Below are 18,791 nucleotides of genomic sequence, written 5' to 3' on the forward strand. Positions count from 1 at the left end.
AGTTCAAGTGGATTTCACTAATCTCGGTGTATTAAATGACAAATATTTTCCATTTTATTTTCAGTGATAAATCAGAACAATAGCTAGAATTAGTTAATATACATTATACTTTCCTTTCCTTAATGAAATTAAATATTTATGTTAAAAAATTATAATTTTAGAAATTTATGAAACCTCAAAGATGTGTAAAAGTAACATTATATAGAACATTATTATTATTATTATTATTATTATAGCAAATGATGTGTATAATAATTGTGCATTAAACATAAATGAATTTATATATATTATTTAAAATGTATTTAAATAATAATAAAAATATATAAATGGAATTTCAACTTGTCAGCTGTATCTTTAGCAGAAATAAAACAAAAAATACAAAAGAGAAATGCTGACATAACAGAATAAAAAAAAAAGAAAAAACAAATTAATTAATAATTTTGTCTGATTTTGATGAGAAATCCATGCGATCATACTGAAATACCGACTTTTTTATTGCAAACTTTAGTATCTTGGCAAATCTGAGCAGAACCGAGATGCTTCTAGTGTAATTCTAGTGTAAATTGTAGTATGTAGGAAACTACAAGGAACAAGTTAAACTGTACCTTTTTGCTTTTCCTGCATTGAAACATACTTCTAGGAATGTCATTATGGTGTGTTAAATATTTAATCCTGGTGTTATTTAATAGCAAAGTGAACCCTGCCTACAGTTTTTGCAGATTCCACCTGAATTATTCATGAGGTGCATTGTTAAGGACACATCACACACAACACTTCTGGACGAACCTGCTGAATATGTGCGCACAAATCAGGACAGCTCTTTTGTAGTCTGGGAAAAGAGGAATGCCTGAACTTTGACGCTGTAATGATACTGTCATTTTATGCATTGCCGCCTGTACATCACCCTAATCCAAGTGGCAGCATTTTCAGCCATGGAGCTACAGTAAATCCAGTACGATTTATACAAGCCAATACGGTCTACTTTTGAGATAAACCTCCTCTCTGAGCAATAGTGATAAGTCTCAACACCAATAGCCTCAAACCGGCTCAGATCTAATAACGTGCTGGCAGACAGAATTTAATGAAAGCCCTTTCTACACCCACAGTCCCTGCACTACAAAGAGCCATGTCTTTTTCTGTTCTTATAACCAATCCTCACAGGTTTGTTTAGTCACGTCCGGCATCTCAAAACCCATTAACACAAATAGACTTCCTTCTGTTTGGTGATTTGCAACCCATTGCCTGCACTGAGCCTCTGAGTTTCAGAAGCAGGAATAAGATCATGGTTGGGGGGGTTGGCTCATTAGAAAGCATATGCGGCAGGATGGAGGAGGAAGAGGTGGTGGTCTCTCTATGAGCTATCACAGCTCTTGTGGGTGAGAACAGTTTGGATAAAGCAGCACGACTAATTAAAGGAGATGCTCTCTTCTGGGTTATTACAGATCTTTAAGAACACTGGAACGAGAGCTAAACCCACATAGCCTACTGACTCAGTGGTGCCCACATAGCTACTACTTGTCATAATTACATTATAAAACCTAATTTTATTCATGCATAGATAAGATATAATAGCCCCCAAATCTATTTGGAAACTTGAATGTCACTGTAAAAGTTAACAAAATACCAGATGAAATATGCAAACAAACGCTGTTTTTCTCAATTCTAATTTAATTTGCTATTACCTTGAATCAAATAGTCTCAAGGTTATTTTAGGACATATATGAACTTGTTCTTGAAGTGCTTGAAGAGCCAGCATAGACTGCATCATTACCTGTACTGTTTCCCTGTACCTTAAAAAAACGTAATCTTCTTCATCACCAAGGCAAAATACTGAATTTTTTTATCCAAAGTGGTCAAAATGGGTCAAAAAATGTTGTTGTTGTTGTTGTTGTTTTTTCTATCGAGTTGTTTCGGTGGCGTACACACGTAAGCAAACATACAACGGGACAAGACTAGACTGATTCATTGACAAATTATTCTAATGATTCAGTTCTTTTAAGTGAGTCAAACACATGCTGTGCGGCAAGTGTAGTCCAATCACAATCGAATGACTCTTAGGAGCCGTTTTTTTTTAGTGAATCAAAAACATACAGTCCAATCAGTGTAGACCGATTCACAAACAAATGACTCTGTTTATTTTAGCAAATCGAATCAAAAACATGTTGTGCTACCAGACTTTAAAAACTGAACTGACCCTTATTAGTAGGGTGACCATATGCGCCGTTCATACGGGACATGTCCCAGCCAGGATTTTAATACTGCCTAAAATATCCAAGTTTTGGCTTTTTGTACTGTGCAGATTGATTGTTGTGAATCATGAGAGCTATAAAGAGCAGAGCAGACGGCTCCTTATGCTTTTGAATCGTTTTTACATGTATGTTCGTTCGTTTGACTTTAAGGATTGTGGCGCACTTTGTTTTTGATTTTTTTGGATTTGTGCGCAGAGACCATTCAAGTCAATTGAACACAAACACGTGCGCATATTTGCATAGCTTTGATTGTTCCCACTAGATCTCACCTTCTCACACGCAGCCCGACGATTGGTCGACTATGTACAATACCTGCATGTTATTGGTCAAGCTGCTCTGGATGTTTAAGGCATTATTAAAATGAACGGCGCATATGGTCACCCTACTTATGAGTTGGATCTTTTAAGTGAGTCCAAAATATAGAATGAACAGTGAGCCGCTTTTTTTAATGAGTAGTTCAAAAAGACAAGTTACAGCCAGATTTAAAACATTTTGACCTGAAATTAATCTATAAAATTAGTCACTGAATAAACGCCTGACATCAAAAACCAATTACACCTTAAAAAAATAAAATAAATAAATAACTTGCAGTTCAATAAGCGATGCAAGTTATCATTATAAATTTTCAGTGATGCCCATATCAAAAATAAAAATGTTTACAATAAACATTGATTGATCGATTGACTCATTTGTTAATTAACAAATGAGTCAATCAATCAACCAGTCAATCAAAAATCATCTTGGTTAGCTTGAGGTCACTTCCAAGTGAAAACATTTGCACACTTGTGGATTAGTTAATGCCTTATGATAACAGGTTCATTGCTTATTATATTTATTTTGTTTCTGTAAACAAAACAAATACACATGCTATGGTTTATTCCATGATATTTAGAGAAGAGTTAAGAAAAAAATTGTCATGGCGAAATGCCATTTGAACACTTTTCATTTCAACGATTGATTTGATTTATATCATCATGGCATTTGAAGAATGGACCGGGGATGCACAGATCTTATCCAGCTACTTATATGTGCTTGTAGCCATGCAGAGAAAGCAAGCTTCATATGTTATAGTGGGCTGAAAGATCCCATCTTGGATTACTCTGTAAATCAATAAACCTGCAGTTGATATGTCCATTATAATAGATATAAGAGCAGAACAGGACTTTATATCAACCTTTAATCTGTTATCTTCCAGGCAGGGTCTGCAAAGTTAATTAAAAAGACATTTACATGTAATATAAAGTTATGAATCATTCGCTGGTGTCACATTCCCTTGCGGTGTAAACTGATATTCTGTTTTACACAGTTAAATTATCACAGGAATATTGGGATGAATATTTCAGACTACTGAATTCCCATGTGTTCTGCTCACTCCGTGATGCCTGTGAGGTGTTTTTCTTTAACACCTCAGTTTTAGAAAGCGCTGTTAAAAATTGATTAGCCACTGAATATCATTTCTTTTTTTTAGGTCAGTGCCTGTACTGTCCAGAAGATTGATGAATCTTTTAAACTCTCAGGATTCCTATAAACCACCAGAAATGTACTAGAGAGGAGTAAGGATGAAATGGAAACAGTCTCAAAGATGAAGAAACAGGACATAGGAAAATATAGACTTGCTTTGATCTGTTAAACTCACTGGACACATGTACAAATTTAGCATCCAGACGTGTCTGAAAGACATCCATCAATTGCTTTATCATTAGCAAGATAATGGAGAACCCATTGGTTTTTGCTCTAGTCACACTGTCAAAAAACCCTGATGGTGCAAATCACCATCGCCATGTGAACTGGTGTGAAACGGCAAGGCAGAAGATGAAAGGGCAACATCATTCACACAAACATTTAGAGCGAACTCCTAATAATATTCACATCATCATGGAAGCAGAATGTCACATGTAAATTTGCCAGAGTGCAGAGCACAATTTTATTTCAGATACTGTTTTTATTTAATTAGTTCTATTCGGTACAAATACGAATGATATATCTGTCTTTCACCTCTATCTCAAAGCCGATCACTTTCTGTGAGCACCACAAAAGCAGCCGTATAGAGCATCTACACCCATCAATATCTTATCGCACAATGTTCTTATATCCAAAGGCCACTGTTACAGCCTTGTCCCTTGAGAAAGGTGACATTTTTCTGTTGCAAATGCCAGAATTTGCATTGCCCACCATCCTGCTTATGCTCCGGTTGACTGGAGAACGATTAATTTTAGTTTGCCAGTGCAACGCACAACATGCAGCCTAAATGTGGGTGTTGTTTACAGAAGAACTCAAGCTGTTCCAATGCAAGATGACTCTTTATGAACTCACTGAAAGTTCTCAATAACAACTCACAATGTGGTTAATAATGAGTCTCTCAAAATCAGCTTTCAGACGTCACGGTTTTGTTTGACAGAAGATGCTTTGGACAAACCCACATCCATATGAGATGGTTCTGTTAGGTGCCAGAACTAGATATCATGACCCGAATCAAGTCCAAACACAGAGGAATATCCCCCATCCTCTGTTGTCTGAGAGGAATGCCAGATATGCTGGTTTCCCTGCGATGCACTGGAGATCAAGATCAGCTTTCACCATGCGGGGCTCCTCTGCTGTCAGCGCTCGCACCAATGCATGCGTTTGACGGATTCTGTCTGTACCAGAGCTTGGTTTTAAATAGAAAAACAACAAACTGACAGAGAAAGCAGTGATGTGAATGCTTTGCTGACTGAGCATGTAAATTGATAAAGGAATGCAGCCATAAAGACAGGACAGAGTCAGACAGAGTGAAGACTTTCCATTATATTTTGTTGAGGGTACTGAAATTGCTTTTGCAGTGTATAATGATGCTGGTTTACTAGAGATTCAACTGAATGGTTTTCTGATCTGAAGTGTATGGATGAGACAAGTACGACCAGGCAGAGTGGTTAAGGCATTTGACTCAAGTTCCAACCCTTGTGGGTTTGAGCCCCACACTTGGTAGATTGATGTGAGCTTAATACAGAATAGGGTCATTTGGCTGTTTGAGTTGTTAATGAATTAGTTTCTCAAAACTGGTTCTTACTGTAAGTACCTTTAAATGGACAACTTTCCTTGTCTGCTGGTGTTGTGACCCTGCCTGTTTCATTGATCCCCTACTCCATTGCAACGCTCATCTGTTACAGAAGCATTGGACTTACGATCCAATGGATGAATGTCCCCATGGGTTTAAACCCCAGTCCTGGAAGATCAATGTAAATTTCCAACAGAATATAGTAAAGTTGGAAATGGAAATTAATTATTTGTTTTAAGATCCAATAGACAAATGAAGCTTCAAACCCCTGCAGCTAAGTTGTTTGCAATATTGAGTTTTGGTTATTAAAGGGTTAGTTCACACAAAAATGAAAATTCTGTCATTAATTATTCACCCGATGTCTTTCTAAACCTGAAAGACATCATTCAGAACACAAATTAGAACGAGTTTAGAACGAGTAATTAATGACAGAATTTTCTTTTTTGGGTGAACTATACCTTTAAGTTGTTGAATATCCTGTCTTTGTATTCATTCAAAATTGATTTTATCACATTTGAGGAACAAATCAGGATTTATAAAGGCAGAAACTGACATGAAAACAAAGATTTATTGTGTTTTATTGTGTTAGTTAGCTGTGTTTTTTAGTTATTTTAACCTAATCAAAATAACCCAAATGCAGTTTGATTGAGATTAATTGCAATGCACAATGAAAAAACATGATTTTAGACAACAAAAAAAATTAAAGTTTTAAAAATTAAGTTATCTGTAATCTTATACTAATAGTTCAACTTCAACAAACTGAACCATAAAGAGCATATTTGTGGGAATTACATTAGTAGACACACTGCGTTTGATTTTCTTTAAAAAAAAAATTGTTGTACATTCACATTAAGGATCATTATATTTACATTTTAACCAATGGGCCCCTGGAAGGTTCTGGCTCATGATCTCTTTTCACCATTGTTCTCTTGACCTAGACATTCAACTTCAGGACGACTGTTCCTGTTATAAACACCATGTATTTCCTTTCTTTAGGAAAGCATCTTCTAAATGACTGCTACTTAATATCAACAATACATCGAAAGTCTACGTTCCTCTGAATGCATCTTGCATCTTAAACCACTCCTCACCTGCATCTCTCTTACAGAAGAACACTTTCACCTGTGATATCTACATGTATTCTGCAGAAAACATTCTCTCGCATCCGCCCCATATGTTCTGTAATGCTGCCAAAGCGCAAATCTCATGCCTACATTTCTCAGCTAGCTGCGTTTTATGATGCCTGCATCACAAAACTAAAACTGAAGCTACTTTTATTATGTTCAGTTCACAATTTCAACAGCATTTCGGCCCAGTTTACACTTGGATGTTAAAGTAACAGATTGTCCAAAAAGCTAAATACTGTCATCATTCACTCACCCTATTTCAAACATGCATGACATTTATTTCTCCTGTGGAACAAAATGCATGAAATCCATATAAAATGTATATCCTGTAAGCACCTTTTGGGAAAGGACCTCTATTTGTGAATAGATATTAATGCCAGGCGTAAAGGTGTTTATTTTCTTATTTAATCATAATAAAATGTGTCTGTTTTGCCTCTCTTTTGTTGCTCAGCAGACTCTTAAATGCATATTAGAGAAGCTATTTCTAACCTACAGCCCTGTATATAAATACCGGGGTGGCCACGTGGTTAAGATGTTGGACTTATGATCCTATAGACAAATGTGTTAGACTTGTGTTCGTCCCCCACTCCTGGTATCAAAGCAATGTCTTCTATTCTACTAAAACTATAAACAGTAATGAAAAATCTCCAATACTTCTGTCCTAGAGCAGATGGTTAATTTGAACTGATGAACTGATGGACATATCAGCCACAAAACCAGATCAGGATTGGTTAAGTGGTTAAGGTGTTGGACTTAAGATACAATGAACAAATTTTCTTGTGGTTTTGAACCCCACTCCTGGTAACACGTTTTAAATCAGACAGTGAAGTGAGAGTCTGTGGCAAACTATAGTTGGTATATCTGTAAGCATTTACAGTATATATGATCATACAGTATGTTGGGTGAAAAACTGACTCAATGAGAGTAAATACTAATAAAACAACAAGAGCTAAACACAGGTGTTTTGCTACATTATTAAAGATCCTACCTTGCCCATGCCAGGAGTGTCTTTAACTTTGTTGACTGCCCGTAAGAGGCAGGGCGGAGCAGGGGGCGGAGACACCTGCAGGATGCCGCTGAAGTTGGTGGGAAAAAGAGGCGGATCACATGCCACAGGGGGTGCAGGGCGCTGCTTCTTCTTCTTGGAGGATAGATTCAATTTCTGGGCAGCCCTGAGGATAAACAAACATAAGCAAAGTTAAAACTAGAACAGATGTGTATGTGTGCATAAACGCTGCAATCCCTTGGCTGTTTACATTGATTTTGAGTTTTTTGTTTGTTTAGGGAAAGTGGTCTGTATTGCAAGTTTAAGATGCAGCTTGTAAAGTTCAAACGTAACAATGCAGACCAAATCTTATTTTATGAGCAATCAAGTGAAGCTGCACAGTTTACATTTTTCTGTTCGTTCCTAGTGTCCATCTCAAAACAGATTGATGAAGGTTTGTTGTTAAATGCTATGTCAAGCCATTAGATGCACGTCACAGCCAATCAGCAGAGAAAAGAGACATCTGTAAGATCTTCAATGCCACAACAATAGCATTTCCAGCATTCCTTTACTGTTGAATTTTCACAGAGAACAGGCAGGATCTGAACTTTCTCAGTGAGAACAACAGAGAGAGAGAGAACAAGACGAAAGAAGAGTAGTGATGTATATTTTTATATATTCGAGTTAAAGCTGACTTATTGTTTTGAAATGAAACCCTAAGCCATGCAGGTGTTGGACTTAAGATCCAATGAACCCCACTGCTGGTAGACAAATGAGATCTAAACTGCTTTTACATTGTCAATAAATTAGAAAAATCTGTCAGTATTTACTTGTCCTTGAATTTTGTTGACTATTCCATCACTGATCACCAATTCGACTGAAGTTTAACTTTGTCCTTACAAATTTTAATTTCAATCTCCGTGCATCAAGAAAAAAAAAAAAAATCACATACACAGTGGCAACCAAAGTAATTGAGTTGATCCACCTTCACTGGATGACTGTACTTGTGGACATCAGGTGAAATCCTTGTGTATTTAGAGCTTGAAGAGATATTGAGAATAGCTTTGACTCGGGAGCAGGAGAAGTGAGGGTCGATTGATTCTAACTGTGGTCTCGCATCCTGTTAGAGACTGTTTCAATTGGCTCTTAGAGAAGTATTGATCAACCAGTCCAGCATTTTCACCTGACCAAACATATCTGTGCAAAGGCTTATCACAGCCTCATTTAGACTCCCAGTGGATCAGGGATTGGATGGTGGAGGCTGAAATTGCAGTTAAAAAACTGAAACACCTCAAGTGAAACAAGGATTTTGGTGCAGGAATGTAGAGAGAGGTTATTTGAAAACATGTCATGGGGATAATAATTTGTTTATTTGTTGTTGGGGACCCAGAAAAGGACTGTAAAACATATTTTCCATCCCCTGATCTCTTTATCTAAAAAGATTTATTATCTGAGAAGTCATGTTTAGGGTGTGATATCTCAAGAAGTATGAATGCTTGCCTCTAAAGAATAATAGAAAAAGATAAGACAAATGTGTTCCCTTCAAGTCCAAACGGTTGCTGTATCCTCAGGCTAAAAAATGTTTCATAATGGGTCCTTAATGTGGGGTAAAAAAAAAATCAATTTACACCCATAATTATGCCCATAATAGGACTAGGACACAAATAAAAACGCCAATCAATGCTTATCTTAAGCATAAGCTTTGATTGGCTTTCTCTTGTGAGTCGCTATCATGATCAAAATGTGAAATGTGAACATTTCAGATAGGAAAAGTACAATATTTTGCCAGTTTTCAAAGATCTTGTTTTATATTGTAGATGCACTGCTTCAGGTGCATGAAATAAATGACTAGAATTACAATACTTACAATAAAGAATTATATACAAAAAAGATACCAACTAAAAAACCTAATAGTGTGTATAACAGACAGATTAACTGGTTCTCACCATGAATAAGCATTAAGAAGATAATAAACAAACACACAAAAAGCCTAGAAGGATTATTATTTTCAATGTTATTTTTTCTTTCAACTTTTTCCTTTTTTTCAAAGCTGTGGCTTTCCACTTTTTCTAATGAAACAATCAATATTAAAACCTTTCCATAGACTATTTTAGTCTGAATAAATATTCAGTTGTGTGAACAAATATTGTAAAGACCTTAGTGGTAAGAAAGAAAGAAAGAAAGGTCAACCAGTTTTTCCAAAAAGACAATGCTGCTCGACAACAGCAGGATACAGTAGCCCACCTACCAGATGCACACTAACCAGCCTTGCAATTCAAGCTGGAATAAGCAGTTCTTTTCAGCAGGAAAGACAATTTAGCTGCTCTTTCTGTTTGGGTGCAGTTTTTAAAGGTCTTGGTGGTGCATCTAGCAGTGATGCTTTAATGAACTCTCAAAAATTAGAGATATTGCACATAACATGACAGGGCAGATCTACACCCTAAACTTCAATACAGACATCATCACAACCTCCCTCCCAAGGGATCTAGAAGATGGATCTCAGATAAGCAGAAGGAAAGTGTCAGTTATTTCATTTTGCAGTCGTAGTACCTTCAGGCACAATCATTCATTTTGAAGCTCTCCACCTTTGCCAACTTGTGCAAATCTATTCAAGGTCAGAAATACAGAAAGGAAAGAAAAATAGCTCACAACACAGACATCTATAGTAGCCTAGGTCTCCTGGCAAAATCACTTCATATCATATAGAAATACACCTCAGCCTCTGGCAATCGTAGAAAAACTCAAGTGCTTTGGTTCAGAACTGCTATTTGATAAATATTTTGTGAACTGATCCCATTTCTGTCGAGAGAAGTGGTTACTGTAAGGGAAAAAATTGAGGCAACAATAATAAATACCCTGGCAGATAAGAGCAGGTGAAATATAGCTGGAAGTAATAATAACACTCAGTGTTTGTGTATGAATCAGGTCTAGAGATACAGTTACCGTGCAAGCTATGAAATCATCAGACTGAATGCGTTAGACGCCAACGGTATGAGCAAACCTTCTCAGAAATTAGACAAATTATCACCTGAATTAATTTTCAGGGATATGAAGTGTGTGTTTGTGTGTTAAACTTTTGCGTAACCCCCTAAGGGTTGTGACAAAGTACATGGCTGTGCTCCAAGATAACGTGTGAAGAGCAAAGTAAGGTAATTATTGTGACACTCATTAGTGTCAGGAAAACAGTTTTCTTTCTCACACACACTGTTAACAAACACACTGACCGAAACCTTAATGAGCTGGCAAGGAAAGTCTTGTAAAGTTTGACACAAACTGTTGTTTCCACCATGTGCTTCTAATTTGAGCCCTCTTGTCCTACATAAATAGCATACCATTGGTTGTTACCTGCCTGAGACAGACCTGAAGAGAATAGATGGAGATTATTCTTGTTAAAAGTCAAAACACATCAACGGGGAAATTGTATGAAAATTAGGAGGACACTTTGCTTGAATTGGCTTGATCCAAACTCAGGCGAGATTGTGAATGTGTTATTTTGCAGAGGCGTTAATGAGATTTCCTTAAATAGCTTTTTAGATGAACACTCTGATTAAGAAAACAGACAACATCTTTCCTTCTCATCATCTTCTCCAGAAAAGTACAATTTATATAATCCTTATGTCATCCTAACCATATAAGCACATAATGCATTATATAATCCAAATAAATAAAAAAATTTGCCATTCAATTAAAGCGCAGTCACAAATATATACACAATAAACTGTCCAAAACACACTGCCGTGATACTAGAGAGTTCTGGGTTGTTGCCGTGGCATCACTATAAAGTCGCTAAGGTCTTTTGTTTGTCAGCATGTTGCTATGGAGTTTGTAGGGTGTTCTGGGTGGTTGCCAGGGCATTGCCAAAGGAATTCTGGTTGCAAGCCTGTTGCTACGGAGTTGCTAGGGTGTTCTTGGCAGTTGTTAGAGAATTGCCATTCATTTACTAAGGTCTCCTCCCTCTCAGTATGTTGCTATGGAGTTACCAGGGTGATCTGGATGGTTGCCAGGGCAATATAATACATTTGCCAATGTATTTTGCCTGTCAGCCTGTTTTTATGGAGTTGCTAGGGTGTTCAGAGGGTTGCTAGGGAATTACCAAACAGTTGCTAAGGTCTTTTGGATGTACGCATGTTGCTACAGAGTTTCTAGGGTGTTCTGTGTGGTTGCCAGGCACTGCCAAATAACTTTTGGTTTTCAGCCTGTTGCTATGGAGTTGCTAGGGTGTTCTAGGCGGAAGCTAGGGAATTACATAAATCTACCACATAGACTCGACTCAGATATCCTGAGTAATGTATATCTAACTGAAGTAAGTCCAAATAAAACTATACAACAAATGAACTCAAACACATGTAACTATTTCAACTGCAATGTTAGAGAATACGTTCCGTCTTAGCAAACACCACCAGCAAGATATTTCAATCCACTGAGGCTTGAGAAAAAGATTACTTGTCTCTCACCTGTCCATCATTTAGAGGGCCTGAGGAGCCCTGAGTGTCCACTTCTGTCTTCCTGTCCGCTCTTAAACAGGTGTCCTCCAGATTGAATGTGGAGTCTGACAGCTCATCAGGAATCCATTAGCTCTCCGTGTTGTGCTATTTGTGGATGGTGGATAATGTTGAGCGCCCCTCCTCTAATGTATCCACACCAGATCAACTGAAGCGGTTCCTCGGCAAGGAGCGGATAGCTTTGTCCCCACACCTGAGCACTCCTGACTGCCTACGCGCCGGCTCGCCAATCTCATCTCTCCCTCTCTCTCTTTTTCATTGCTCTTCCCTTCCTCTCTCTCACACTTGACCATATCTTTCTCAGCCTCTCTCCTCCATGTCTCTGTTTGGCTTGTTCTTTTGATTACATTGTCCAGGAAAGGACATCCAGGCTCAAAACGAAGCGAGACCGGGTGAAGACATCCAAACAGGAAGCAGGGAAGACACAGACAGGAACACCATCACATTGCTTCCTCTCAGCCCCTGTGCTCAGCTGATAATGTCTGCTATTCAATCCTCGCAACAATCTCGTTCTCTCTCTCGCTCGCTCTTTCTCACTCTCTCCATCTGTAACGTACCTCACACTTCTCCAAGGATTTCTTTTCAACACCACAGGCAACAGTAAAGTTGGACCTAGAGCTCACGCTTTCCATACTGTTCCAGAAAATCATACAGCTGTGGCCACAAACTAAATGACACTAAAATAATGTCCAGGGTTCTGAAAGGGGATGTATAATATGAAATGCAAAGCCTTGGAAACTCTCTTCATGTGTAGGCAGCTTAAGAAGAGACATTTAACTGCAAACTGCAATGGAAGCTGAAGATGTGCACCTCGAACAAGAAAATTAAAAAAGGAAAAGTGAAAAAAAAAGGCAATATGATTCATTCATGACTTCCCAGCTAACAGGGAACATTCACAAAACTTTCAGTAATCAGTCAGAAATAGATAAGTCAGAAATTGTATAAAAAACTGAGACGGCACAAAAGATTACACTAAGGTCATGGCAAGCCTAGGAAGTAAGTGACTAATCCACTGGGTCAGACCTACCCAGCAGGCTAATAATGTCAGAATGAACGTCAGTTCTCTGTGTAGCCAGAAACTGAGCTGAACTTCACTATTAGTCTTAAAACAACCTTCATCTCCTCGAATGCAAAGGACTCAGAACATCCTTAGACATATCTGGGTGATGTCGTTTCAGTCCTGCGGCACTGGAAAGAAGGAAAGCCTGCAGCCAGATTTCCCCTGCAGTCGTGTTCTGGCGGCGCTTTGTGTCAGAGGGTCTGTCGTCTAATTTCCCTGTCACTTTTCATACATTCTGCTCTGAACCACAGTTGCAGAGCCTCCGCATTGAGATTCAACCTCAAACACAGAGCATGAAAGGGGCAGGCCACAGCGTTCCCATTGCTATAGCACACACCCTAGAGATTTAACATAACACACAACATTACATATCGCTTCTAATTAGTCAGCATTTCACCCATATGGTGCAGATTAAAGGGGATTCGCTTGCATAATGAGAGTAAGCGGGGACGAGAGATAAGCAGGCAGCGGTTCAGCCATTGATATACATATCTGTTTCATATATGTCAGCTTATTTGTGCTAATGAGTCTCATTAGCAAAAACAATTAGAACCGGTTCATGGTTTCAGTGGAAGAAAAATGTGACTTGATGACTTTGCATTCTTGTACCATGAACTCAAGTATGTACTTTGTTAGTAATAGGAAAGTGTGTGTAGCAGGACTCTGGATGAATTAGCATACTAGCACACTATTTTTGTATGACAGAAACAGAAAGAGTAATATGCATGTATTTATTTATATATATTTTTTTTTTATCATAAACTTCCATATTGATCACTGTTTTAGCTGTGTGTGTGTGTGTGTGTGTGTGTGTGTGTGTGTGTGTGTGTGTGTGTGTGTATTTGGATAGGACATTTAGGACACAGAAAATGAGAATCAACACAAACTACTTGTGGGCAAAATTTGCCAGTAAAACATGCACATATACAAGAACTCTAGAAAAGCATATAATTTGGACAACTGGCATATTTTTAGCATATAATGATTTGGGATGCTTAAATTCTTATCTCTATGGTTCAGTAAAGATAGTATGTGAATTAAGACACGGCACTGTAGCAAATAGAACTCGCAGTGGTTATTCATATTTAAATGAGCAGAACTCTGCAGCCAAACTCTGGCCTCGGGATTCTAATTAAATGCCTCACTCAATTAAAAACTTGACTGACACTATCTCTTAGCCTCTTTTATATGCACACTTCTGACAAGGTTTGGGTTTTGGGCCTGGTCTGAAAATTAATCACTAATTTATTAGCTTTCTGCACAACCCCATTGCTAAACGATGCCACGGTTCTCTGATGTCGACAGATCCTCTGCTAATGAAGTTGTTTACTTTAGTTAGTATCTGGAATACCTAATGAGCCATTATGAGTTAATTGACTGGGCTGAGAAGCATTTATTTTTGGGGTCTAAAGTCAGCTCACTCGGATTAAACCAAGGGTTAATCAAAGCAATCCAATGAGAAATGACTTCTTCCAAACCTATTTTTAACTATCAAATTATTTTTTTCTTTTATCTCTCTCCTCAATGACTTTGTTGCAGTAGTACTTTAAAAAAATAAACTTAACTTTATTTCTATTTTCTGTTATTAATAGTGACTCAAAGATTCTTTTTCAGTATGGTTTTTTTTTTTTGTAGTTCATTCTTGCATGTGGTTTCATGTAGCAAGTATTTTTCACACTCACATTAAAGACGAATAATTCAACTGTAAGTGCAAAAGTCTATAGATATATGAAGGACTGTCAAGAGGATGAAGATGCTAAAATAGAGCATAACCAGAGGAGTTGTACCAGTATAAATCATGGCGACTCTAACTTGTGGAGCTGTGCAGCTCTTGGAGGCTGTTTCTGCAGATAAGGTTCTTCCAAACAAACCAATGAGGCAGAGAGCACTCTGAATCAGTATTCTGCCTTAGTGAGTCAGCACTGGCAAAGCCATCCTTGTGAAAATCCAAAGAAACAGCCTAGTCATATATAATGATATAGAAATGTGAATCAATATAAACAATATTCACTGTAAATAATATTAAATAATAATAAAATTATAAAACATAAGGAGAAATATAGAGTATAATTATATACAGTATAATATATATATATATATATATATATATATATATATATATATATATATATATATATATATATATATATATATAGATTATAGATTAAGTTATACTCTATATTCTTATACTCTATACTCCTGTTTTACTCTAAAATACGTTACATGGATGCAAAATGGGTTGCTTCTGTTGAGCTACAAAGGCTGCTTGGGAATCCGAACATTTTTTAGTCTACAAACAAGACATAAACGCATAGCATAAGTGGTGCTGAGGTGAGCTGAGCCTCCTGAAGGCCAGATCCATTACTGCTGACTGCAGACCGACGAACACACCAGTACTGAATGTGCTGTTACTATGGTGACGCTAGTTAACAGCTGACAAAGGGACTGACTGATGGGCATATGTGACTCAGACGCTAAAGGACAAATGTAGGAATGCAACATGGTTCTGATGTTCAGCTTACTGAAAAGGCTGTTTTACCAAATAGAATTAGCTTAAAATGATGCTTAAATAGTCATTTGGCTATTGGTATTTATAATAGCTACTGGAACTACTAAGAAAAAAGAATAATAATTTTTTTTCTTTGGAATATCATGCACTGAACATCTGTGCACAATAAGACCTGAAACATGAATTTAAAGTAAATAAAGTCAATTTTTTATAAATCTTTTATCAGGCCACTGAATATTTGTGTTGAGAAACATATTGTAGATCTGGAGCGCATGCAGAAGAACATCAGACTCAATTAAGACCAAAGCCGCATTCATTTATAGTACCAAAGATCCTCTGCTTCAAAGGCTCCAGGCTGTCCTCCAAAATTAAAAATGTCAGCCAAGGCAGGAAACACGGGAGTGGGAGGCAAGGGCTTGTTTTAATTGGACAACATGCAAGTTCTTAATGTTCGATAATCATGAGTTTTGTGCCAAAACCTAGTGTGCTGCCTACATAAGCACCATTTTAAAGGTCCCCTTCTTCGTGATCCCATGTTTTAAACTTTAGTTAGTGTGTAATGTTGTCGTTTGAGTATAAATAATATCTGTAAAATTTTAAAGCTCAAAGTTCAATGCCAAGCTAGATATTTAATTTAACAGAATTAAAACAAATTTAACGCCTACAAAAAACAACCCGTTTGGACTACAGCCATCTAGTTCCTGTAGTAATGACATCACTAAAACAGTTTTTTTGACTAACCACCGCCCACATGAATTCACAAACAGGGGGGCGTGGCCTTGTTGCGCTCCGACGGAGAAGAAGAAGGAACAGCTGTTTGTTTTTGTCGCCATGTCATTGAAACGCTGTTTTTTTTTTATCTTGGAGTCCAATCATCTTTGTTTGGGCTTCCCAGGAACGCTGTACTTGGAGATTAATGGTTACAATTTATGTTTAACTTGGTCCCCGAAAATTATAATCCACATGTAACATTATATGCAGCAGATTTTGCCGAGGACAACTTTCTCAATCTCAATCAGTTTAATGCCGGATTCGCACAAAGATTATTCCTGAAAGCAGTTCCCTCTTTGTCTGGAGAAGGCGTTGTTTATGGACCACAACTGGTAAGTGTATTTTATTATTTAAGTTGGTGCGTTTAATAGTTTCTGTAACGTATTACACAAAGGGCAACGCTGTTTAGCTTTGTTAACTAGATGTTAGGGCTGTGCAAAAAAACGAATGCGATTTTCATGCGCATCTCGTCAGTAAAAATGCTCCTGTGACTATAAATACATCTCCAGCAAGTGCGTTCTAGCCCAATCACGTTACCAGGAGGGCAGCCTGTTCTCAGCTGCTGTCGAATCACAGCACAGGTACCGCTGGACCAATCAGAACTCGTTACGTATTTCTGAAGGAGAGGCTTCATAGAACAAGGAAGTCATCAGCCCGATTTTGTGACCGTGAAAACAGCGGTATACAGATAGGTGAACTGTGTGAAAAATACTGTGTTTTTTTACACGCGAAACATGAACACATGTTATATTGCACATTGTAAACACAATCAAAGCTTCAAAAAAGCGCGTAAAACGGGACCTTTAAGACATCATAGGAGACTGTTTTAAGATACTTCATTTTGGCGAAATTCTTATAGGGCATTGCGGCATGAATCAAAATAGGTGATTTATTATAAAGTATTATATATATATATATATATATATATATATATATATATATATATATATATATATATATATATATACAGTGGGGATCGAACGTTTGGGCACCCTTTGCAGAATCTGTGAAAATGCAAGTAATTTTCAAAAAATAAGAGAGATCATACTAAATGCATGTTATATTTTATTTAGTACTGTCCTGAGTAAGATATTGTACATAAAAGATATTAACATTTAGTCCACAAGACAAAATAAATGCTGAAATTATTAAAATAACCCCACTCAAAAGTTTGGGAACCCTTGGTTCTTAATACTGTGTTCTGTTACCTGATGATCCACGACTGTCTTTCTGTTTTGTGATGGTTGTGCATGAGTCCCTTGTTTTTTCTGAACAGTTAAACTGAGCAGAAGATTCTTCAGAAAAATCTTTAAAGTCCTGCAGATTCTTATATATATATATATATATATATATATATATATATATATATATATATATATATATATATATATATATATATATATATATATATCAAATTATAAAATATATAGAGTCAGAAAAAAAATATTTAGAATTTCTGTGTGAGCTGAATTTTCCATTGAGATGGTGCACAGGTTTGCTGCCTATGTAGAGTTCAAAAGCAGCCACTTATAAATGTACATTTCACTTGTTGCTGCTTAGAAGTCAGTTGTCTATGTAGAACAGCTCACTAACCTTTGGAACAAAGTGTGGGTGGAGAGTTTTTGCCATGCCTCTCTCCTATAATAGCCACTGGCAGTGTAAGGGAATTATGGGGATTGTAGGCATTCTTACCCTCTATTTAAATTTAATTAGATCAGGGAATGGAAAGAGGACCTGCAGGCTCTAATCTTAAATCCATCCAGGCTGACCTCTAGAGGTCAATTTCATGCCTCTGAGTGATAATGCTGATAGTAATTACCATGATTATCATCAGAATTATCGCGGCTCTCATCGATGGCTGACTCCGGGGCTGTTATATTATTAACCTCTGTGCTTAAGCATGTCATTTGGCCGTAGCTTGTTAGATAGTAACTCAAAACGATCACAGGGTCTGACTGTCCTGGTGAGTCAAATCATGTCTATTAATCACGGGGCTGTGGTCTAATTGTCCTCTATAGCAAAATCAATGCTAATAGGAGACCAAATGTGAACTGATATTCCAGTTTGGGACCAAATGTACTGTAAAAGACTGAAAATCAACCAAATAAAGCCCCTAAATGACCATTACTCTGAATATTAAGTTGGATGTCTGTGATAAGTAATGTCTGTGGTGGTCATGGTGCATGAAGAACTAATAATCATCTCTGGCTCTATCCTGCATTTATAATTTATGTCAGGGTCATTACAAGGCCTGGTGTCCACTTGTCAGTGCTTTGTGACGCTCTTTAAGTGATCGCTCACATCCTCTCACAGCTAAATGGATGGGATCAGGAGTTAATTGCTCTGAATTTTAAGCAGCCCCTCCTTTCTGCCAAACAAGATGAATAGGAAAGGCACATTTGAAAGAAAAAGGGGTAAAGTCCATCACTTCCAGCTTGAAAAAAATCATTGTCATCGTCACAAACTCTGAGTGTGTTTTTGTAAAATTCATAATCAGCTTCATTAGAAAATGCATTACTTATCACTAAAAACGTACCGAAAAATTGTTTGTTCT

At 37.2% G+C, this 18,791-nt stretch overlaps 1 protein-coding gene across 3 annotated transcripts in view; it reads right to left on the bottom strand.

Annotated features, from left to right (window-relative positions):
- Positions 1-18,791, bottom strand: part of kif26ba (kinesin family member 26Ba) — an 87,537-nt gene that overhangs the window by 20,215 nt on the left and 48,531 nt on the right. For 2 of the 3 annotated variants that reach the window (XM_026286459.1, XM_026286458.1), the window contains exon 5: positions 7,399-7,582. In XM_026286459.1, coding sequence (XP_026142244.1) covers positions 7,399-7,582 — 184 coding nt within the window. Of the gene's footprint in view, positions 1-7,398; positions 7,583-11,849; positions 12,647-18,791 lie in introns of those variants that run through there. The other variant, XM_026286460.1, reaches the window with a different exon arrangement.

The sequence above is a fragment of the Carassius auratus genome, chromosome 17, assembly GCF_003368295.1.
Source record: "Carassius auratus strain Wakin chromosome 17, ASM336829v1, whole genome shotgun sequence".
Taxonomy (NCBI): Eukaryota; Metazoa; Chordata; class Actinopteri; order Cypriniformes; family Cyprinidae; genus Carassius; species Carassius auratus.